The 24,092-nt window shown below is 36.3% G+C and overlaps 1 protein-coding gene and 1 non-coding gene across 2 annotated transcripts; both read left to right on the forward strand.

The window, feature by feature from the left end:
* The first annotated feature begins 2,121 nt into the window (after positions 1-2,121).
* On the forward strand, positions 2,122-2,734 carry LOC114925196 (alcohol-forming fatty acyl-CoA reductase-like). The gene is made up of 4 exons (XM_029292457.1): positions 2,122-2,200; positions 2,287-2,336; positions 2,402-2,607; positions 2,692-2,734. Exons 1-4 carry the CDS (start codon positions 2,122-2,124, stop codon positions 2,732-2,734), a joined length of 378 nt encoding a protein of 125 aa, XP_029148290.1.
* A 19,035-nt stretch (positions 2,735-21,769) lies between these two features.
* Positions 21,770-21,878, forward strand: LOC112745899 (small nucleolar RNA R71). The gene has a single exon (XR_003173805.1). It is a non-coding gene; the product is annotated as a small nucleolar RNA R71 (small nucleolar RNA).
* The last annotated feature ends 2,214 nt before the right edge of the window (positions 21,879-24,092 follow it).

A 24,092-nucleotide genomic window follows, 5' to 3' on the forward strand; every position in this document is an offset into this window, starting at 1 on the left:
TCATTTTTGTTACTTTTTATGTTTATGAGCACTCTTATTATTTTGACTTCCATTTAATGCAATTTATGTTTTATGTTCCTTTATTGTTTAATTGAGTTGTTGCTCTTACTTTTCTTGCTTGGTAGTTGTAGATTTTATTAATTCTTGATATTTTACAATGTTTTCCCTTTACGCGTACCAAGTGTTTGATAAAATGCTTGGTTGGATTTTTGCCTAGTTTTTCACACTCTTGATTGAGAAATTGTGTGATTGGGTGAACTTGAGTGGTGGATGTCCATTCCACATTGTGTGAGGATTGTTAACTGATTTGGTTTCCACTAACTCTATGCCTTCCATTAATAGAGTTGGCTAGGACTTGTGGATTGAGATCAATTATGCCCTTTTGACTAATCGTCGATGTTAGGATTGACTAATTGGGATTAATTTTACACAATTACGATGTTGGTGGTCCATAACTAGGATAGGAATCCTTAATTCTCCAATTCTTTCCAAGAGCCCTTTTTAGTATTTGAATTTCCATTTTCATTGCTTTTACTTGCTTTCCATTTAATTACTTGCCATTTTAATTCCATGCCTCTTATAACCAAAAACCCCAAAATACCCAATAACCAATAATAGAACATTTCATTACAACTCCTAGGGAAGACGACCCAGGATTTAAAAACTCCCGATTATTTTGTATTAATTGTGACATCTTTAGATTAAAATTTGATTGATGGTCGATTGTTGGGTTTGGGACTATACTTGCAACGGAATCTACTTTGTGAAACTCCAAACCTACTTTTGGCCCTCTATCAGTACATTGCATGAAAGGTAAGTGGCAACACCAATCTTAGTGTGACACTTTCATTTTAGAATGATGCAAGTACCCAGTGAAGATTTGGAAATCAAATTGTTACATAGCAACACCAAACTTATTCTCTGCAGTCACATGCTAAATTTTCTGAAAGTAAACTAAGCAAAGAAAGAAAATTGTTTCCAACGGTTGGGTTGCCTCCCAAGAAGCGCTCTTTTAATGGCTACTAATTCTTTAATTTAACTTATGTTTTTGCCGCAATTATATATTTACCATTATTACTATGTGTTATAGTGGCCATTATTACTATTGTGAGAAAATTATCTTTTTTTTTGTTTTTTAATTTTAATATTTCTAAATTATTAGTGGCCATTACCACTATTGCCGCTAAACTTTTATTGTCACTTTTTTTATCTTTATCTCCTAATTCAAATTGAGAAACGGAAAAAGAGAAAAACTGGAAAAAAAAGAAATATCGCCACTGGGTTGATTCGCGTAATCCCTCAATCGCTGATCATTACTGCCATAACCGTTGCCTTTGCCAACAGCCGACGTTTATCATCCTACTCCTTGGACCTCATTTCCATTCGATCTACCTCAGATCTGCATCGCCGTCATTGTTTGTTCATCTCAGATCTACGTCGCCAAAGTCTTTCAGCCACCGTTGTTGTTCTTGTCGCAACACCACACCTCCGCCGCTTGCACCGCCACTGTTCTTGCGCATAGACGCACAAGATTATCGTCGTCGCTAGGTCTTTTCCCTTTGTTTTTTTATTTTGGTTTGAATATTCAGAAGCCTATGATTATCTCTCTGTGTTATTACTTTTGCTATGTTTACTTGGATGATCCTAATGAATCTAATTGATCAAGCTGAAATCAAAGTATTTTTTCAGTAATAAATCTTATTTGGATTTTGGTTTAAGTGTTTGAAATTCTTTCTTAAGAGTTTCAATAAGATTATGTTTTTTTTATTACTTAGAACATAAAAATGTTTGAGAGTCTATTTGCAGTGGTGATTGTTGGCAAGGAGTAAGATGCTGATACTGCATTGTCTAATTTTGTGGGTTTTAGAGTTTCATCATTGCTAGTTTTGTTGTCTTTAAATTACTCAACCAACTATATTGGGAGAAAATATGTTCATGGATTTAAATTATGAACTTCATTCTCAATTTGAAGAAGATTATGAACTGCATTTTCAATTTCCATGTTTCAATTTGAGGCTAAAACCTGTTTAAGCAAACATAAGTGCATATAACAAAAAAAATAATGTCATAATTTTATGACGTGTTATACATTTTTCTCGCTCTCTCTGTTCTGTTTCAATAATGGAATTGGGAAGCATACTCCACTTCATTGAGGATAAGACCATTCTCATCACTGAAGCCACTGGCTTCCTTGCTAAAAGTACATATGTTATTCTTTCTTTCAATGTATAATTCATTCATATTACTAAATATATTTATGTATTTGGTTTTGTAATATAAAAACAGTTAAGGTAGAGAAGATACTGGTGGAGAAGATACAAATTTTGCAAAATGAGGTACTATTAATACTTAGTCTGTTACACTTGCTTGCTTTTCCAAATAATACTATTAATTGTTGCAGATCATAGGCAAAGAGCTGTTTAGATTGATAAAGGAAAACTTAGGTCCAAACTTCAATTCCTTTATAGCACAAAATTTGACACTCGTCCTAGGGAATATTTCTCGCCAAGATTTGGGTTTAAACTCTCATTCTATTCTCAAGCAACAAATTTATGACCAAACACATGCTATTTTTAATTTAGCTGCAACTACCAACTTTGATGAAAGGTACACAGTACATACATATATATATTCTGATGATTTTTTAATTTTCTTTGAATATGAAATTAATAAATTAATATTATATTGCAGGTATGATATATCGTTGAGTGACGATCGTGATTTCTGCCAGTAAAAAATGTCATAAAAACAGTCGCGTTGTAGATATAGTCTCTAAACCGACAAAAATCCCTTTCGTACAAACGTTTTGGGTGTCACAAGTAACAAACCCCTTAAAAATTGTTAACCAAATATTCAAACCTCGTGTCGTCTTCTCAAGGAACTGTGAGGAAGTATGTTCTTATTATCGGTTATAAAGGTTGTAATCGGGGTTTAGAAGGTGAGAAGCAAGTAATTTAAATGACGAGTGAATTAAATGGCAATTAAAAATAAATAATAACTGTAAAACAACTTTTGGCAAGATAAGGGAAATTAGAAGTCCAACTTAGTTATCCCTCTCAATAATAATGAAAGTTGTATCTTATTTCTACTTAGTTAACCTATGAAGCAAAGGTAAGTCAAGGGACTAATTAGTTTGACCTTCGAATCCTATTTATTTCCTAGGAAGAAGTTGGGATTATTGAAGTTCAGATCAATTAGCAAGATAACGATTATCAATTATGCTGAGTTCAATAATGTTGAGTCACTGATTTCTTAACCAAGAACAAAAGGGGAAAAAGTAAATTGCTGGAATAATAAAAGTGGCCTTAGATGGGAAGCAATGGCAACTTAAATCAAAGAGAACAATCATAAACTGAAAAATACCTTAAATATCATTAATTCAAATAGAAATCTGTAACATGGAATAATTCATAATTTAAATTATAATAATCAATTCAAATATTGGAATCAAATAAATAAAAGTAAAATTGAAATAAAAGAACATTAAAACCTGGATCCAGAGTTACTCCCAAAACAAGAAGAAGTCCTAATTCATAAGAGAGAAAGAGAATCTCTCTCTAAACTAAATCTAAATCATGAAAACTAGAAATTGGCGAGCTCTCCTTGAATGGATGCATTCCTCCACTTTATAACCTCTAATCTATGCTTTCTGTACTTGGATCTGGGCCAAAAAGGGCTTCAAAAATTGCTGGGGGCGTATTCTGTAAATTCTGATACGTGGCCTCTGTCACGCGTCCGCGTTGCTCACGCGGTCGCGTAATCTGGAGCTTTTCCTTTCCACGCGGGAGCGTCAGTCACGCGTCCGCGTCGTGGGTGTTCTACTCAAGGCGCGCGGTCGCGTCAGTCATGCGGCCGCGTCGCTGCTTCTTTGCTTCTGGCACGCGATCGCGTCGTCTATGCGATCGCGTGGATACCAGTTTCCTTAAAGCTCCGTTTTGCCTTCTCCTTCCATTTTTGTATGTTTCCTTTTTTCATCCTTTAAGTCATTCAGTCTTAGGAAACCTGAAGCTACTCAACACACTAATCACGGCATCGAACGGAAATAAAGGTAATTAAAATAATTAATTTTTTTAAAGCTTAGGAAACATGTTTTTCACAATATGACATAATAAGGAAGGGAAAGTAAAACCATGCAATTAATGTGAATAAGTAGGTGAAGAGTTGAATAAATCACTCTAATTAAGCACAAAAGAACTCATGAAATATGGGTTTATCATTGAGCCTAAATACATTTCGAGTTAAGCACATCATAAATTTGTCCAAAAAATGCACTAAACTTGATGTGCCTATACATATATCAACAAGTTTGTATATATATATTATATATATATATATATATATATATATATATATATATATATATGATTAGCTACTAATCTGGCTATTAATATGAGACAAGGAGTCATATCATGCTCCAAGATTTGTATCAAGTATTTTATTTTTTTTGCTTGAAAAGGGGCATTGACTGTTGTGGATATCCAAAAAACCAAGAGTGGTGCCATGCTCCAAGATTTTGTTTATTGCTAGTAGTAGTATTTTAGTAGGTTGCAAATCTTTGCCATGCCATAATTAGCTGCAGAAGTATAGTACTTCTAGGAAATTTACTTTGGGTCAAAGTAACAAAATATTTAAGTACTATGTTTGAAAATTGATGAACGATTTATTGATGGTAAAGAATTTCAGGAATGAGATCTCGTTGCAAGTATAGTTTCTAAACCAACAATAATCCTTTCATACAAAAATTTGTTTGTCACAAGTACAAACCCCTAATAAAACTAATAACCGAAGTATTTAAACCTCGGGTCGTCTCTCAAAGGAATTGCAGGAAAGTGTTCTTGTTATTGGTTATGGACATGTATATTTTGGGATTTTGAGTAAGAAACAAGAAAAGTAAATGGCAATGAAATTCAAATGATAAAAAGATCTTGGCAAGTTTTAGTGGTCAAGGATCTCTATCCTTATCACTAACCACAACATGATAATTGCAAGGATCAATCCCATTAAATCATCCTCTAAAGAGTAAAGGAAAGTCAAATGAGCTATATCAATCCAAGTCCATAAGTCCTAGCTATTCACTAATTGAATTCATGAGAGCTAGAGTCAATGGCTTCCAACTATCAATCACTCGGACATTAGTAACTCAAGAATTCCTAAGTTACCTTCCCAAGCCAAGAACATAACATTCTACTCTAACATCCTTCCAAGCATTTTGTCAAACACTTGGAAGGCATAAAAGGAAAGCATAGTAAATTGACAACAAGAATAAAATCTAACAACTACTAATTGCAAAGAATTAAAAACAACAATCAAAGAAAGAATAATTAACATGAATTACCTCAAATTGCATTAAAAGAAAATAAAAGGAACAAGAGTGCATCTACAACAAGGTATGCAAATTAAAGGAGATGACAACAAGAGAATGAAAGAACAAGATATAACAACAAGGAATTGAAAAAGAAAGTAGATGAATACAAGAATTAAAGCCTAGATCTAAGAAATTATAATCTAACCCTAATCCTAATTCTAGAGAGAAGAGAGAGCTTCTCTCTCTAGAAACTAACTAAAGCATTAACAAAACTAAACTATGACTAACTAGATAGTTGATCCCCTTTCATTCCTTGGGTTTAATAGCTTCATAATTGAGTTGGATCTGGGCCTAGGAAGCCCAGAAATTGCCCCCAGCGGATTCACTTTAAGTGGATCATGTGCGAGCATCGACGCGTACGTCGCTTGACACTTTGCTATCCACGCGTACGCGCCATGTACGCGTGCGCGTCGATCTCAGCATCCCAAATCCTTGTTTCTTCACGAGTTCTCCATTTGCATGCTTTTTCTCTTCATCCCTTTGATCCATTCATAGCCTTTCTAATCTGAATTCACTAACAAACACATCAAGGCATCTAGTGGAATCAAAAGTGAATAAAATTTAGCTAATTAAAGGCATAAAAAGCATGTTTTCACAGTTAAGCACTAATTAGGAGACACTCACGAAACCATGCTATTTCCTCGAATAAATACACGTAAAAGGTGATAAAACCACCTAATTCAAACACAAGATAAACCCTAAAAATGGGGTTTGTCAACCTCCCCACAGTTAAACCTAGCATGTCCTCATGCTAAAATCAAGAGAGAACAAAGGGTGTCAATATTTATTCAATGTAACAACTACCTAATTGCATCCTACCTAAACGCAACTATCTATATGAATGCAATTATTCGGTCAAAACAAATCAATTTCCAAGAGAATATATATACGCTTAAAGGCTAAAGTGATAGCAATCAAATCAAATCCACAATTGAATTGAGTTATTAAATATTTTTACAAACTTGCAAGAAAAGTGATGATTCTAGGTGGAGACATGTAATTGAGCATTCAAACCCTCACAGGATGTGTTTACACTCTAGTCGCTCAGTGTTTAGGGTTGATTCACTCAATTCCCCCCTAATCATGCTTTCCAAGATTTGTTTTTCATCTAACAATCAACAATTATTTCATGCATGCATACATATATCACGAGGTCTTTTCATAAGGTTGTAATGGGGCTAGGGTCAAGGTAGGATTGTATATGGTCAAGTGGACTTGAAATTTGAATCTTTGATCAACTTAAGCTTCCCACCTAACCTATGACAACCTATACAATTTAAGCACTAACCTAACTACTCATTCTTCACTTTTCGCATACTTATGCATTTTTTTTTTCACTTCACAATACATATGCATTGGTCTTTATTGAGCTTTACTTTGGTGCATTTTATTCCCTTTTTATTTCTTTCTTTTCTTTTTTTTTCTTTTCTTTCAATTATTTTTTTCTTTTTATTCATATATATATTTTTTTTCTTTTTCTTTATCATTTTTTTTCTTTTTCTTTTGTTTTTCACAATAAAGTGTATAAAAACGTATCAATGCATATGGTTTACATATAATTAATACGTGAGCTTGTACCCAATTCCCTGATTTCCCGATAGAGATACAAAACACCATTTTATCCCAACCAATGTCCCAAGTTCCCCACACTTGAATGATACTCACACTCACTAGCCTAAGCTAATCAAAGATCCAAATTAAGGACATTTATTATTTTTTGCTTTAAGTCTTGTAATGTGATAAATTAAAGAACAAAGTGGGTTAATCGTAGGCTCAAAGTTGGCTAACAAAGGTTGATAAAAGGTAAGGTTATTTGGGTAAGTGAGCTCAATAAAATGATGGTCTCAATCATATAAATGCATGAATACACAAAACAATGGACATAGAGAATCAAACAAATCAAAGATTACAATCATAGAAAGAGAATAATGCACACAAGAAGGAAAATAAGTGGTTATAAGATGTAACCACGCAATTGGGCTCAAATCTCACAAGCTTGTATTCTTAGCTCAAAACATGTTCCACAATGTATATATAATTCAAGCAAGTTCTATGAAAAGTTTTTACTTAAATCAATTGGGATGTCGATGCCTGATAAACCACTATTTTACAATTTATCTTGTGCTTAATTTAGTGGATTCTATCCACTAAACTCATAGTTATTCATAGAATTCGCATGTTTTACATTTTCCTTCACAAATTGATGCTATGATTGAAAACATGCTTCTTTGGCCTCAATTTCACTATTTTTAATCATCTCTTATTATCATTCGATGCCGTGATATGTTTACTGAGTGTTTTCAGGGTTTATAGGGCATGAATAACTTAGAGGATGGAAAGGAAGCATGAAAAAGTGGAAGGAATACAAGAAATTGAAGGAATTGCTGAGCTGTCAAGCCTGACCTCTCCGTACGAAATCGATCATAACTTAAGCTACAGACGTCCAAATGAGGCGGTTCCAGTTGCATTGGAAAGCTAACATCCGAGAATTCGAAATAATATACAATTTTCTATAGTTGCCTTGATGTTAGGTGATGCGTACACGTAGATAGAGTGGCAGACAAATGACACGTACGCGTGACGGGGCCACGTGCTGTACGTAAACACAGATTAGAGGCTGGAAGTGGAGCAGAATCAGTCGTACACTTCTCATTCATTCACTTTTCATAATTTTAGGTATTAGATGTAGTTCTAGAGAGAGAGGCTTTCTCCTCTCTCTAGGTTCTTAGGTTTTTAGGTTTGTTTCTTCTCAAATCCAGGTTCAATGTTCCTTTAATTTAGTTTTCTTCTACTTTTATTTATTCTATTACAAAGTTTATCTTCTTCTCTTGTTAATTTCCCTTTTCCACCATTTTTATGTTTATGATCTCTTGTTACGTTTAGTTTCATATTAATGCAATTTGTGCTTTCTATGGTTATTGTTGCTTTCTTCAATTCGTGTTATTGATGCTTGCAATTGGTTGTTTAGATTTAATATTCTCTTATTAATTTTCTATGCTTTTATTTTGTACCTACCAAGTGTTTGATAAAATACTTGGTTGGATTCTAGATTAGACTTTTTTCCTCTTAGCTTTGGTTGAGTAATTGGTGACACTTGAGTTATCAAACTCCTTTGTTGATTGATAATTGAAAGTTGCTAATTGATTTGAATTCCCCTAAAGTTAGTCTTTCCTTAGGAGTTAACTAGGACTTGAGGAATCAAATTGATTCATCCACTTGACTTTCCTCCATGGTTAGAGGTTAACTAAGTGGGAGCAATGAACAATTCTCATCACTATTGAGGACGATAATAAGGATAGGACTTCCAATTCTCATTCCTTGCCAAGAGCTTTTATTGTTGTTAGTTTGTTTCCTTTGCAATTTACTTTTCTTGTTTCTTAATCCAAAACCCCAAAAATATACAACTCATAACAAATAACAAGAACAATTTCCTACAATTCCTTTGAGAGAAGACCCAAGGTTTGAATACTTCGGTTATTATTTTTAGGGGTTTGTTTCTTGTGATAACCAAATTTTTGTATAAAAGGATTCTTTGTTGGTTTAGAAACTATACTTGCAACGAGAATTTATTGTGAAATTCTAGACCACATAAAAATTCGATCATAAATGCCCTATTAAGAATGTTTTTCTTGGAGGATTTCATTATTTTGACTAAGTTTATTATATATGTGTATGCAACAAAAAAAATCCTAAAAAGACCTAAAAATGAAATGTAAAAGTGTTGAGATTAGAAACTTGTCGCCCAAAAATGCCGACCGGTCATTGTTGGAATGAGGTAATGATCACTAGAATGAGGTGAGTGAATTAGTGTGACATTAACAAAAAATAGGTGTGTGGGTCCTAAATTGCACGTGGTAAAGAACACACGCACACTAGCATAAAGACCTTTATCACAATTTACACAAAAGAAGAATGCACTTCACTCATTCTAGTGTACTTGAAGTACTTTTAAACTCGTAGGTTAAAACAACAAACAAGTGATAAAGAGGCGTGAAAGCATTCAAGCCAAAATTCATATGGATGCATATGATCGAGAAACACAATGCATTAAGATAAACGCACAACATCCAATATCAAGAAATTGCCTAATCAAAGAAAAGGATTCAAATCACATAGTGGCCAAATCATGCAATTCAAACAGATTTAAAAAGCACGAGGGAAATTCCCATGCACTTGGTATTTACAAAATTAAGAATGAAGAGCTCAAAGCCAAGTAAAAATTTATAACCTCAATCAAAGAATCCAACAATGAAAATTAACAATAATGATGTTAAGATAACATCCTGTTAGTAATCAGCAGCAATACACAGTAAACAAGATTAATAATCCAACACCTATAAAGAGAAACAGAAAACAAAATGAAAATTTAACTAATTAAACAACTAACTAAAAGAAATGGTTATAGATGGTGTTTGGTAGTGTTGGATGATGATTGAAGGGCGGAAAGAAAGGAAGAGAAGAGAGAAGAAGGAAAGAAATAAAGAGAGGAGAAGAAAAGAAGGTGTATAGAATAGGGTGATCCACGCGTATGCGTCGATCGACGCGTAAGCGTGGATGGGTGAAATGACATCGACGCGTACGCGTATGTCGCGCGTACGCGTAGTGTGTTATTAAGAGGTGCGATGTGTACGCGTGAGTGTCGCGTACGCGTGGGTGGACTTGCGCGAAATGCACAGTGCCAACCCAAAACTCGCACAACTCTCGGGTAAAATGTATGGAGTGTGAAATCTTGTATCCACGCGTACGCGTGGGTGACGTGTGCGCTTGGATTGGCCGAAAAGCTTGGGGTACGTGTACGCGTGGGTTGGTGCTCTTTTTTTCAAAATTTTTCCATGTTTTTGCAGTAAACCAAGCATTCCAAACCTCTAAACAGCTTCCAAAACACCTTAAAAGCTTATTCAACATGCTACACTACCAAATAAACTCAACAAACTAAAGTAAACATGGAACCAAACTAAGTGTTACCAATATTTACAAAAGAGAAAAATGAAAAGATGTTACCAAGGTGGGGTGTCTCCCACCTAGCACTTTTATTAATTGTCCTTAAGTTGGACTTATAGGGAGCTCCTCTCAAGGTGGCTTATGCTTGAGACCATCCTTGAACATCCACCAATGCTTGAATCTCCAATAAGCTCCATTCTTCAAAATCAATATCATCAAGCGTTGATGGAATTCTTCACAAGTTAAGGGCTCCCAAAATTGATCCTCATGTATTCCTGAATCCCATATCTTGTTTCTACACCCATATTCAAATTGATTATCATTATTCCACTCGGGTGGTAGACAAGATAAATTCTCAATGAAGCGACCAAACATCACCCTAGACTCATGCAATCTAGTTCTACACCAACCCTTGCTATTAAGATTTGAACATGTCACCATAATGAACCTTGATTTACAATGCCAACCACTAACCATCTCCCTTTTGCTCTTAAAGCCACAAAGATGTCTAAGTTGACCATCCGTTTCAAGCAAACCATATTCAAGGGGAACAATAAAGTTTAAGTATAAGAAATTTACCCACTTGAATGAATGAATGGATGGTGACGGCTTGGGGAATGGTATTTCTACTCCCTTGTGTTCTTCCTTGACCACTGCCACCTCTTCAAAAACTTCTTCATTTTTAATCCTTTGTTCATCAATTTCATCTAACTCTTCTCCATCACTCAAGTCATAAATGGGAGGATGAGAGAAATCTACCTCCGCATTGCTCTCTATCTCATCGGGAGAAGGTTCTTCCAACTCAAAGGATTCGCCACCAAGGAGGTTTGATGCATGATCTTCATCTCCAACAGAACTCAATCCTTGCTTCATTCCTTCCAAGTCTTCATTCAAGAATTGTTGTGGAGGTTTTATACTCTCCTCTTCAACATCAAATTCAATCTTCTTGGAGGAACTTTTCATGATTTTATCTTTCCATGGAGGTTCCGCATCTCCTAGGTCTTCAATCACTTCTTCCTTTTCTTCAATGATCATAGGCTCTTCCAATTGTTCTAAAACAAAGCAACACCCTTCATTTTCCACAGAAGTTTCCAATCTCTTCTTCATGCTATGCACTTCAATTGAATCTCCACATGCGACCATGGGAGTGCTTTAAGTCTTCAAGCATTGGGAGGCTAGTCGGCTTACTACGTCGGTCAAGGTAGCCACAAATTATAGTGTCTCCCTTTGCATTTCCCTTTGCCCTTGAAGTAACAAAGTGAGAGAATCATCCATTGGGGCTTGGGGTGGATAGGAGGGTTCATTATTTTGGAGAGAGGGTTCATGGTAGGAAGGTAGTTCATTATGATAAGGATGTGGTAGTGTATATTGAGGTGGTTCTTGGGAGTATTGATATTGGAATGGTGGTTCCATATATACCTCATATGGTTCAAAAGGTGGTTGGTATGGTGGATATGGACTAGAGTCATATGGAGGTGTTTGGTGAAAAGAGGCTTGTGAGTATGGTAGATGGCTATGTTGAAGATATGGCTGGTAGGCATATGGTGGTGGTTCTTGAAAATCACAAGGAGATTTACCATAGCCATTGGATTGCTATGCATCATGGAATGGCTCGTGTTTATAGTCCATCGGTGGGGGTTGTTGCTAAGAGGATTGATCATATACATATGGCTCCTCCCACCTTTGAGTATCCTATCCTTGATACACATCCTCCTTGAAGCTTCCAATTCCAACAACATAGGTAGAACCAAACTCATAATCAAAGTGAGAATTCATGATGAAAAAGAGAAAATAAGAAACAAAAGCTAGCAAACAAAGACTAGCAAAACTAACAAGCAATCCAAAAATCAAGCTATTCACAATATTCACATATATACAATAACCAATAACATAACACCATTGTAATTCCCTGGCAACGGGGTCATTTTGATGAACGATTTATTGATGGTAAAGAATTTCACAAATAAGATCTCGTTCCAAGTATAGTTTCTAAACCAACAATAATCCTTTCATACAAAAATTTGATTGTCACAAGTACAAACCCCTAATAAAACTAATCACCGAAGTATTTAAACCTCGGGTCGTCTCTCAAAGGAATTTCAGGGAAGTGTTCTTGTTATTGGTTATGGACATGTATATTTTGGGGTTTTGAGTAAGAAACAAGAAAAGTAAATGGCAATGAAATTCAAATGATAAAAAGATTTTGGCAAGGTTTGGTGGTCAAGGATCTCTATCCTTATCACTAACCACAACATGATAATTGCAAGGATCAATCCCATTAAATCATCCTCTAACAAGTAAAGGAAAGTCAAATGATCTATATCAATCCAAGTCCATAAGTCCTAGCTATTCACTAATTGAATTAATGAGAGCTAGAGTCAATGACTACCAACTATCAATCACTTGGACATTAGTAACTCAAGAATTCCTAAGTTACCTTCCCAAGCCAAGAACATAACATTCTACTCTAACATCCTTCCAAGCATTTTGTCAAACATTTGGAAGGCATAAAAGGAAAGCATAGTAAATTGACAACAAGAATAAAATCTAACAACTACTAATTGCAAAGAATTAACAACAACAATCAAAGAAAGAACAATTAACATGAATTACCTCAAATTGTATTGAAAGAAAATAAAAGGAACAAGAGTGCATCTACAACAAGGTATGCAAATTAAAGGAGATCACAACAAGAGAATGAAAGAACAAGATGTAACAACAAGGAATTGAAAAGAAAAGTAGATGAATACAAGAATTAAAGCCTAGATCTAAGAAATTCTAATCTAACCCTAATCCTAATTCTAGAGAGAAGAGAAAGCTTCTTTCTCTAGAACACTCTTTTTACTTTGGATCACGACTTTAACTACTCAGTCTCAAACTTTTCACTTGACACCTTCACACCACAAGCACATGGTTAGGGACAGCTTGGTTGAGCCGCTTAGGCCAGGGTTTTGTTTCCTTTAGGCCCTCCTAACCATTGATGATCAAAGCCTTGGATCCTTTTACCCTTGACTTTTGGTTTAAAGTGTTATTGGCTTTTTATGCTTTGAATTTTTTTTTTCGCATGCATGTACATATATCTTTTTTTTTCTTTTGCAACATGCTTTTTCTTTTTCTTTTTGCTGCTTTTTCTTGCTTCAAGAATCAATTTTAGGATTTTTCATATTACCAATAATACTTCTCTTTTTTCATCATTCTTTCAAGAGCCACATTCATGATTCCAATTTCAAATATGCACTGTTCATTCATACATTCAGAAAACAAAAGTAGTGCCACCACATCAAAATAATTGACTATTCTTATTATAAAACTCGAAGTTCATGTATCTCTCAATTCTTTTCAAATAAAATTTTGTTTTAAGTTTGGTGAGATATATATGGATTATTTTATAACTTTAAGACATAAATGCAAATCATCATGCAATATGAACAAGAGAACAGACAGCAAAACATAATAGAAAAAAAAATAACATAAAGAGTGGATTAAGAAAATGAATCCACCTTAATGGTGGTGAATGGTACTCCTCCTTGAGGATCCAATGTAGTGTTTGATCTCTTCAATGTCACGCCCTTGTCTTTGTTGTTCTTCCCTCATAACTCTTTGTTCTTCCCTCATGGCTTTTTGATCTTCTCTTATTTGATGGAGGCTGGTGGAATGTTCCTGATGTTCCATCCTCAACTAATCCATGTTAGTGCTTAGTTCTCCAAAAGAAGTGTGCCATCGATCCCAATAGCTTTAAGGAGGAAAATACATCCCTTAAGGCATCTCTGGGATCTCATGTTGAGGCGGCTCCACATGCTTATATTATGGTTCATGTGCCGGCTCTCTAGTGTGCTCCATAGTAATGGGCTTGTCCTCCTTAATAGGAATGTCACCTTCTATGACAATTCCAACTGAATTGCATAGGTGACATATAAGATGAGGGAAAGCTAACGTTGCCTTGGTGGAGGGTTTGTCCGCCACTTTGTACAATTCTTGAGGTATCACCTCATGTAATTCCACCTCCTCTCTGAGCATGATGCAATGGATCATGATGGCTCGGTATATGGTCACTTTGGACTGGTTGCTAGTAAGGATGATAGAGCGTTGGATGAATTCAAACCATCCTCTAGCTATGGGCTTGAGGTCAGGCCTTCTCAGTTGAATAGGCTTGCCTTGAGAATCCCTTTTCCACTGTGCTCCTTCCACAAGATGTCTGAGAGCACTTAATCCAGTCTTTGATCAAAGCTGACCCTTCTAGTGTAAGGATGCGGGTCTCCTTACATCAAAGGCAAGTTGAACGCCAACCTCACACTTTCTGGACTGAAGTCCAAGATTCTTCCTCGGACCATGGTGCTCCAATTCTTAGGATTTGGGTTCACACTAATGTCATGGTTTTTCGTGACCCATGCATTAGCATAGAACTCTTACACTATTAAGATACCTACCTCTTGGATGGGATTGGTTAGGACTTCCCAACCTCTTCTCTGGATCTCTCTTCGGATTTCCAGGCACTCATTCTTCTTAAGCCTGAAAGGGACCTCAGGGATCACCTTCTTCTCTACCACTACTTCATAGAAGTGGTCTTGGTGGGCTTTAGTGATGAATCTCTCCATCTCCCAAGATTTGGAGGTGGTGGCTATGGCCTATCTTTTCCTCTTTCTAGAGGATTCTCCAATCTTGGGTGCCATAAGTGGTAATAAAAAGCAAAAAGCAACGCTTTTTCCACACCAAACTTAAAAGCTTTGATTGTCCTCGTGCAAAAATACAGAAAATAGAAGAATGGAGTAGAAGAAGAAGAAAAAATATGGTGATGGAGGGAGAGAGTGATTTTGGCCAAGGGGGATTTTATGTGTATGAAGGGTTAGAATGGGGAGAATTTATAGGGGTGGGCTAGGGTTTATAGGGAAGAGTGTATGGAAAAGAAGAGAGATTAAGTGGTTTAGGTAGAGTGTGGGACCCACTGGTCCTAAGAGACTAGGGAATTCAGATTCCTTGCCCTCTGCATTGGCGTTTGAATGCCCAAGGCCTGCTCTCTGGCTGGCGTTCAATGCTAGCAACACTCCATCCAGAGTGTTCTATGTTCACTGCTGAACATTTCTGTCTCTGTTCTGACTACTGTATATGATCATGAACCTAAAGAAATAACTTAAAGAAAAAGAAATTAAAAGAAATAAAAATAACTAATTAGGGTTGGGTTGCCTCCCAACAAGCACTTCTTTAACGTCATTAACTTGACGGTTAGCTCCACCGGAGTTTCCAATCTCTTCTTCATGCTTTACTCTTCAATTGAATCTCCACATGCGACCTTGGGAGTGCTTTAAGTCTTCAAGCATTAGGAGGCTAGTCGGCTTACTACGTCGGTCAAGGTAGCCACAAATTATAGTGTCTCCCTTTGCATTTTCCTTTGCCCTTGAAGTAACAAAGTGAGAGAATCATCCATTGGGGCTTAGGGTGGATAGGAGGGTTCATTATTTTGGAGAGAGGGTTCATGGTAGGAAGGTAGTTCATTATGATAAGGATGTGGTAGTGTATATTGAGGTGGTTCTTGGGAGTATTGATATTGGAATGGTGGTTCCATATATACCTCATATGGTTCAAAAGGTGGTTGGTATGGTGGATATGGACTAGAGTCATATGGAGGTGTTTGGTGAAAAGAGGCTTGTGAGTATGGTAGATGGCTATGTTGAAGATATGGCTGGTAGGCATATGGTGGTGGTTCTTGAAAATCACAAGGAGATTTACCATAGACATTGGATTGCTATGCATCATGGAATGGCTCTTATTTATAGTCCATCGGTGGGGGTTGTTGCTAAGAGGATAGATCATATACATATGGCTTCTCCCACCTTTGAGTATCCTATCCATGATACACATCCTCCTTGAAGCTTCCATTTCCTACAACATAGGTAGAACCAAACTCATAATCAAAGTGAGAATTCATGATGAAAAAGAGAAAATAAGAAACAAAAGCTAGCAAGCAAAGACTAGCAAAACTAACAAGCAATCCAAAAATCAAGCTATTCACAATATTCACATATATACAATAACCAATAACATAACACCATTGCAATTTCCTGGCAACGGGGTCATTTTGATGAACGATTTATTGATGGTAAATAATTTCACAAATAAGATCTCGTTCTAAGTATAGTTTCTAAACCAACAATAATGCTTTCATACAAAAATTTGATTGTCACAAGTACAAACCCCTAATAAAACTAATCACCGAAGTATTTAAACCTCAGGTCGTCTCTCAAAGGAATTTCAGGGAAGTGTTCTTGTTATTGGTTTTGGACATGTATATTTTGGGGTTTTGAGTAAGAAACAAGAAAAGTAAATGGCAATGAAATTCAAATGATAAAAAGATTTTGGCAAGGTTTGGTGGTCAAAGATCTCTATCCTTATCACTAACCACAACATGATAATTGCAAGGATCAATCCCATTAAATCATCCTCTAACAAGTAAAGGAAAGTTAAATGAGCTATATCAATCCAAGTCCATAAGTCCTAGCTATTCACTAATTGAATTAATGAGAGCTAGAGTCAATGGCTACCAACTATCAATCTCTTGGACATTAGTAACTCAAGAATTCCTAAGTTACCTTCCCAAGCCAAGAACATAACATTCTACTCTAACATCCTTCCAAGCATTTTGTCAAACACTTGGAAGGCATAAAAGGAAAGCATAGTAAATTGACAACAAGAATAAAATCTAACAACTACTAATTGCAAAGAATTAACAACAACAATCAAAGAAAGAACAATTAACATGAATTACCTCAAATTGTATTGAAAGAAAATAAAAGGAACAAGAGTGCATCTACAACAAGGTATGCAAATTAAAGGAGATCACAATAAGAGAATGAAAGAACAAGATGTAACAACAAGGAATTGAAAAGAAAAGTAGATGAATACAAGAATTATAGCCTAGATCTAAGAAATTCTAATCTAACCCTAATCCTAATTCTAGAGAGAAGAGAAAGCTTCTTTCTCTAGAACACTCTTTTTGCTTTGGATCACGACTTTAACTACTCAGTCTCAAGCTTTTCACTTGACACCTTCACACCACAAGCACATGGTTAGGGACAGCTTGGTTGAGCCGCTTAGGCCAGGGTTTTGTTTCCTTTAGGCCCTCCTAACCATTGATGCTCAAAGCCTTGGATCCTTTTACCCTTGACTTTTGGTTTAAAGTGTTATTGGCTTTTTATGCTTTGTATTTTTTTTTTGCATGCATGTACATATATCTTTTTTTTTTCTTTTGCAACATGCTTTTTCTTTTTCTTTTTGCTGCTTTTTCTTGCTTCAATAATCAATTTTAGGATTTTTCATATTACCAATAATACTTCTCTTTTTTCATCATTCTTTCAAGAGCCACATTCATAATTCCAATTTCAAATATGCACTATTCATTCATACATTCAGAAAACAAAAGTAGTGCCACCACATCAAAATAATTGACTTTTCTTATTATAAAACTCAAAATTCATGTATCTCTCAATTCTTTTCAAATAAAATTTTCTTTTAAGTTTGGTGAGATATATATGGATTATTTTATAACTTTAAGACATAAATGAAAATCATCATGCAATACGAATAAGAGAACAGACAGTAAAACATAATAGAAAACAAAAAAAATAACATAGAAAGGGGATTAAGAGAACGAATCCACCTTAATGGTGGCGACTGGTACTCCTCCTTGAGGATCCAATGTAGTGTTTGATCTCTTCAATGTCATGCCCTTGTCTTTGTTGTTCTTCCCTCATAACTCTTTGTTCTTCCCTCATGGCTTTTTGATCTTCTCTTATTTGATGGAGGCTAGTGGAATGTTCCTGATGTTCCATCCTCAACTAATCCATGTTAGTGCTTAGTTCTCCAAGAGAAGTGTGCCATCGATCCCAATAGCTTTAAGGAGGAAAATACATCCCTTAAGGCATCTCAGGGATCTCATGTTGAGGTGGCTCCACATGCTCATATTAAGGTTCATGTGTTGGCTCTCTAGTGTGCTCCATAGTAATGGGCTTGTCCTCCTTAATAGGAATGTCACCATCTATGACAATTCCAACTAAATTGCATAGGTGACATATAAGATGAGGGAAAGCTAACCTTGCCTTGGTGGAGGGTTTGTTCGCCACTTTTTACAATTCTTGAGGTATCACCTCATGTAATTCTACCTCCTCTCTGAGCATGATGCAATGGATCATGATGGCTCGGTATATGGTCACTTTGCACTGGTTGCTAGTGGGGATGATAAAGCGTTGGATGAATTCAAACCATCCTCTAGCTATGGGCTTCAGGTCAGGCCTTCTCAATTGAATAGGCTTGCCTTGAGAATCCCTTTTCCACTATGCTCCTTCCACACAGATGTCTGAGAGCACTTAATCCAGTCTTTGATCAAAGCTGACCCTTCTAGTGTAAGGATGCGGGTCTCCTTACATCAAAGGCAAGTTGAACGCCAACCTCACACTTTTTGGACTGAAGTCCAAGATTCTTCCTCGGACCATGGTGCTCCAATTCTTAGGATTTGGGTTCAGACTAATGTCATGGTTTTTTGTGACCCATGCATTAGCATAGAACTCTTGCACTATTAAGATCCTAACCTCTTGGATGGGATTGGTTAGGACTTTCCAACCTCTTCTCTGGATCTCTCTTCGGATTTCTAGACACTCATAGAAGTGGTCTTGGTGGGCTTTAGTGATAAATCTCTCCATCTCCCAAGATTTAGAGGTGGTGGCTATGGCCTATCCTTTCCTCTTTCTAGAGGATTCTCCAACCTTGGGTGCTACAAGTGGTAATGAAAAGCAAAAAGCAACGCTTTTCCCACACCAAACTTAAAAGCTTTGCTTGTCCTCGAGCAAAAATACAGAAAAGAGATGAATGGAGTAGAAGAAGAAGAAAAAATATGGTGATGGAGGGAGAGAGTGATTTCGGCCAAGGGGAATTTTATGTGTATGAATGGTGTATGTATGAAGGGTTAGAATGAGGGGAATTTATAGGGGTGCGCTAGGGTTTATAGGGAAGAGTGTATGGAAAAGAAGAGAGAATAAGTGGTTTAGGTAGAGTGTGGGACCTACTGGTCCTGAGAGACTAGGGAATTCAGATTCCTTGCCCTCTGCATTGGCGTTTGAATGCCCAAGGCTTGCTCCCTGGCTGGCGTTCAATGCTAGCAACACTCCATCCAGAGTGTTCTGTTTTTACTGCTGAACATTTCTGTCTCTGTTCTGACTGTTGTATATGATCATGAACCTAAAGAAATAACTCAAAGAAAAAGAAATTAAAAGAAATAAAAATAACTAATTAGGGTTGGGTTGCCTCCTAACAAGCGCTTCTTTAACGTCATTAACTTGACGGTTAGCTCCTTACGGAGGTGAGTATGAGCTCAGAATTTCGCCCTTTATAGTGAACTTTCTACCCGTCTTCTCATGAATGAGCTCCACATGCTTTAGAGACAGGACACGACTCACTTTTTGTGGTATGACTGGTTTCTTGGTGAAGACAACTCTCATGCCAGGTGGGAGGCCTTCAGTGGGGACTTTCTTGTCCCTCTTGCCTTTTGGTACTTTCTTTCCAGTACCTTTGTTCTCAATGCTTGTAAATGGCTGCCCAACACGAAACTTAGAATTGATATTTGGGGGCTTAATATAGCTCTGCACTGAAAGAGGTGGTTGGAACACTAAGTGTTACACAGTTATCTCTCTTTTTTCAGAGGGAGAGTTGAGATGAGGCATCTTGAATAAGATGTGATCTTCCCCTAGTAGTAGAGTCAGTTCTCCCTTAGCTACATCAATGATAGCATTGGCAATGGTTAGGAAAGGTCTTCCAAGGATGACAGAGTCATCCTCTTCTTCCCCAGTATCCAAGACTATTAAGTTTGCAGGGATGTAGTGGTCTTCAACCTTCACCAAGACATCCTTTACTAAGCCATATGGCTTCTTCATTGACTTGTCTCCCATCTCTAATGAGATGTTTGTAGCTCATAACTCAAAGATTCCCAGCTTATCCATTACAGAGAGTGGCATGAGGTTTATGCTTGACCCTAGGTTACACAGAGCCTTCTCAAAGGTCATGGTGCCTATGGTGCAAGCAATTAGGAATCGTCCGGGATCCGGAAGCTTCTGAGGCAGCTTTTGCAGAACCAAATTATTTAGCTCCTTGGTAATCAGCGGAGGTTCTTCCTCCAAAGGCTTTGTACCAAATAACTTGGCATTCAGCTTCATGAGAGCTCCTAGGACCGAGCAACTTGCTCTTCCCTAGTGTCCTCATCCACATCAGAGGATGAGTATTCATCAAAACTTATGCACTGTAAGAGTGCTTGCAAAGGAACCTCTATGGTGTCTACATGAGCCTTGGCTTCCTTTAGTTCTTGGATGTGGATAACTTCAGTAGGTAAGGAACAATTGGGAGGTGTGCCATTACTCGCATTCAACACCAGCTCTGGTGGCTCTTTGAGTGTTGAACGCCCATCATGTGTGCCTTTACTGGCGTTAAACGCCAGTTTCCTTACTTTTTTGGGCATTGAACGCCCAGTAGGGGTGTCATTGCTGGCGTTCAACGCCAGCTTACCTGTCTGTTTGGGCGTTCAATGCCTAGTGAAGGCTTCTTTACTGGCGTTCAGCGCTAGCTCTGGTCCCAGAATGGGCGTTGAACGCCCAATGAGGAAGGCGTTCAGCGGCAGGCTCTTAGCCATTTTGGGCATTGAATGCCCAGTGAGTTCTTCCTCACTGGTGTTCAATGCCTTCTCAGTCTCTTTAGATTTGGCCTCAGCCTCTGTGGTGATGGCCTTGCACTCTTCTCTTGGGTTCACTTCAATGTTACTAGGAAGAGTGTCAGGATAAGTCTTAGGGATCCTCTTGCTCAGCTAACCAACTTGTACCTCCAAATTTCTGATGGAGGCTCTTGTTTCAATAATGAAACTATGAGTGGTCTTAAAGAGGTTGGAGACTATAGTGACTAAGTCAGAAAAGCTCTACTTAGGAGTCTCCATATTCCCTTGAGAATATGGGAATAGTGGTTTGTTGTTGAACCTATTATGGTTCCTTCCACCTTAATTTTTGTTGAAGCATTGCTGAGGCTTCTGTTGATCCGTCCATGAAAGGTTAGGATGATTCCTCCATAAGGGATTGTAGGTGTCTCCATAGGGTTCTCCCGTGTAATTCACCTCTTCCACGTTGGGTTGGTCAGGATCATAAGCTTCTACTTTAGAAGAAGCTTCTTGAGTGCTACCAGCTGCAGCTTGCATTCCAGTCAAATGCTGAGAGATAATATTGACTTGCTGGGTCAAGATCTTGTTCTGAAGTACCCCATTACTTACAGGGTTTCTTTCAGAAGTGTATATAAATTGGTTGTTTGCAACCATGTCAATGAGTTCTCTTGCTTCTTCAGGCATTTTCTTCTAGTAGAATGATCCACCAGTAGAGTTCTCTAGTGACATCTTGGATATCTTAGAAAGGCCATCATAGAAGATGTCTAATGTGGTCCAGTCTGAGATCATGTTGGGAGGACATCTTCTGATAAGTTGCTTGTACCTCTCCTAAGCTTCATAGAGGGATTCACCTACTTTTTGTTTGAAGGTTTGAACTTCCACCCTAAGACTGCTCAACTTTTGAGGTGGTAAGAACTTGGTCAAGAATGCATTGACTACCTTCTCCCATGTGTCAAGACTCTCTTTAGGTTGAGAATCTAACCACAATCTAGCTCTGTCTCTTACAGCAAAAAGAAAGAGCGTAAGTTTATAGACCTCAGGACTCACTCCATTGGTCTTGACTGTATCACATATCTGCAAGAAGTTAGATAAGAATTTGTTTGGATCTTCCTGTGGAAGTCCATGGTACTGGCAGTTCTGTTGAACTAAGGTCACCAGTTGAGGTTTCAGCTCAAAGTTGTTAACTCCAATGGCATTTATAGAGATACTTCTGCCATAGAAGTCAAAGGTTGGCTTAGTGTAAGCACCAAGAACATTTCTTGCTTCTCCTTCATGATTAGGTTTGGCTACCATGTTGTCTGCTTCCTGTTCAAAATTTTCTGAGAGGTTTCTTCCGGAGTGTTGGGCTTTAACTTGTTGTAAGCTCCTCCTTAAAGTCCTCTCAGGTTCAGGATCAAGATTAAAGAGAGGCTCTTTATTCCTGTTCCTAGTCATAAACAAGAAACCACCGATACACCAAGAAAAGAAGCTTCTATGCCAGAGGGCAGAGAACTCCCAGTGAGATGTGAAGAAGGAGAGAAAGAAGAATGAAGATAGAAGAAGGAGAAGAAGAATTCGAATAAAAAGATGAGGAATTTCGAAAATCAAAAGTAAAAAGAGAAACAAGAGTTAAAATATTTTTTTATTTTATTTATTAATTAAATTAAAAAATTAAGGTCAATTAAAAAATGAATTGAAAATTAATTGATGAATTTTTGAAAAAGAAGAAAGAGAAATAAGTAACTAATTAAGAAAAGATTTTAAAACAAGATAAGATAGAAGATTAGAAAAGATTTGAATTTAAAATTTAAAATTAGAAAAGATAAGATAAGAAATTGAAAGATTTGAAAAAGATTTGATTTTAAAATTTGAAATTAGAAAAGATGATTTGAGAATTTGAAAAGATTTGAAAAAGATTTTGAAAAAGATAAGATTTGAAATTTAATTTTTGAAAAAGATTTGTTTCTGAAATTTGAAATAAGATAATATAAGATTTTGAAAATTTGAATTTTAAATTTTTAAATTTTAAATTTTGAATTTTGAAACAAGATAAGATAAATATTTGAAAAGATATGATTTTTGAAATTTAATTTTGAAAAGATTTGAATTTTAAAATTTAAAACTAAGATAAGATAAAATAATGATTTTGAAATTAAAATTTGAAAAATATGTTTGAATTTTTGAAAATAGTTTTTAAAATGAAGATAGAAAAGATATTTTTTTGAATTTAATGAAGAGGGAGAAAAACAACAAAAAGACACCAAACTTAAAATTTTTAGATCTAAGACACTAAATTTTTTAAAATTGCAAAGAAAAACACAAAGAGACACCAAACTAAAAAAATTTTAAGATCAAAACAAAAAGAAAAATAAGAAAACTTTGAAGATCAAGAAGAACACCAAGAACAAAACTCAAAGAATTCAATGAAAACAAGAACATGCAAAAGATACCAAATTTAAAAATTTTGAAAACCAAAGACACAATTTTCGAAGATTATAAAGAAAAGACTCAAGAAGACACCAAACTTAAAGATTGACACAAGACTCAAACAAAAGACACAAATTTTGAAAATTTTTAGAAAGACTCAAAGAAATTCAAAAATTCAACCAAGAACACAAATAAAAGACTCAAACCAAAAATAAAGATTAAATAAAGAAAAGAAAAGGTTTTTGAAATTTTTTTTTGAATTTTTTCCGAAAAAAAAAGAAGAGAATAAAAGACTCAACCAAAATTAAAAACAATACCTAATCTAACCAACAAGATAATCTGTCAGTTGTCCAAACTCGAACAATCCTCGGCAACGGCGCCAAAAGCTTAGTGCACGAATTCCCACACTTCGTATAACTGAACCAGCAATTGCACTGGGTCATCTAAGTAATACCTGAGCGAGTCAGGGTCGATCCCACGAGGATTGTAGTTTGAAGCAAGCTATGGTTATCTTGTAGATCTTAGTCAGGCGGATAGAAGAGTTGTTGGATTTGTTCAAATGCATAAAAGAGAATAAAGAGATCTAAACTAGGTTGACCTATTTGCAATGATAAGAAGGTGGTTAAGGCTTGGAGATGCTTTGTTCTTCTGGATTAATCCGGTCTTACTGTCTTCTTCAACCATGAAAGGTTTATTCTA

This window comes from Arachis hypogaea, chromosome 14 (assembly GCF_003086295.3).
Source record: "Arachis hypogaea cultivar Tifrunner chromosome 14, arahy.Tifrunner.gnm2.J5K5, whole genome shotgun sequence".
Classification (NCBI taxonomy): Eukaryota; Viridiplantae; Streptophyta; class Magnoliopsida; order Fabales; family Fabaceae; genus Arachis; species Arachis hypogaea.